Source organism: Pediculus humanus, genomic scaffold (genome assembly GCF_000006295.1).
Source record: "Pediculus humanus corporis 1103172107613 genomic scaffold, whole genome shotgun sequence".
In the NCBI taxonomy this organism is placed as follows: Eukaryota; Metazoa; Arthropoda; class Insecta; order Psocodea; family Pediculidae; genus Pediculus; species Pediculus humanus.
In genome coordinates this window covers 544,410-545,529 of record NW_002987227.1, presented here as the reverse complement: position 1 = coordinate 545,529, position 1,120 = coordinate 544,410, and the positions used below count along the sequence as shown (strand labels likewise).

Here is a 1,120-nt window from a genome sequence, read left to right as displayed (position 1 = left end):
AATGTATTTAAAACACGAAATAATTATGAAAAATCAAACATGACAAGGGAAAATTTTTAAAATTCACATTGTTCTTTAGGTAAATAAACAAAACATGTTATACTCATTCTTTCCAAGTCTGGAAATTTAAAAATATTTAAAATTAAAAACTTGATTATGTGTTTTAATATTATATTTTTTTAATAAAACTTTTTCATAAAAAAAAAATAAATAAATGCCGGATTTGCGGTTGAAAACAAATCACTCTACATTACTATAATAAATACTAAATTTACTAAAAAATTAAAATTTTTTATTTGTAATATTTTAATTTTTTTTCTTTTTTTTTTTTATTTATATTGATAATTTGTTTAAAAATATTTGTATTACAGCAACAGTACAAGTTTTATAACTACATTCAAATTAATTAATATTGATGTTTTTTTTTTTTTTTTTTTTATTGTTTGTTAATTAAATGGTAATAGCAATTAAAATATTTTTCTTACAATTTGTAAGAAAAATATTTTAATTGTATCAGATTTTAATTAATTTGTTCATTTGTTTTTATTTAAAGTGGGTTCATTAGGATCAGGTTTAAAAGGCTTAACATGATTTAAAATTAACTTTTTAAAGTAAAAAAAGTATCCGACGGAAACTAGTTTTAACAAACTCATAAAGAGTATTTGAAATATTCCATCAATAACAGGTTTCACAGGACTCATTCCTGAGCAGAGAGTGGTTAATATTGTACTTTCAAATCCAACAACACTGAAGAATCTTTGGTTCTGTATAAAAAAAGAAAATTCAATTTTAAGTATGTATTTTTCATTGAAAAAAAAAAGATATAAAAATTTATAGTCACCAAAGCATCAGAAATTAATTGTTTTGCTACAACATCAGGTTCAAACAATCCAGCTGTTTTTGATATTAATCTTGTGATAACAGGCTTAGATTTTTCTTCATTTTCAAATCCAGGTGTGTTTGTATCGGGAGGTAAACACAGAGTAACACTAATATTGTATGGTGACAACTGTTTTATTGTAATTACAAAATAATTAATTATTATTAATTTTATTAAACATGTATTATAATTAAAACCTTATTAATTAGCTAGCTTATCAATAAAAAAAAAAAAAAAAAA

The 1,120-nt window shown here is 21.0% G+C and overlaps 1 protein-coding gene across 1 annotated transcript in view; it reads right to left on the bottom strand.

The window, feature by feature from the left end:
* Positions 1-533: 533 nt before the first annotated feature.
* The window catches only part of Phum_PHUM246590 (short-chain dehydrogenase, putative), a gene marked incomplete at both ends in the record, with an annotated part of 1,863 nt that continues 1,276 nt past the window's right edge, over positions 534-1,120 (bottom strand). The window contains 2 exons of the mRNA XM_002426247.1: positions 534-764; positions 842-1,009. Coding sequence (XP_002426292.1) covers positions 534-764; positions 842-1,009 — 399 coding nt within the window. The remainder of the gene's footprint in view (positions 765-841; positions 1,010-1,120) is intronic.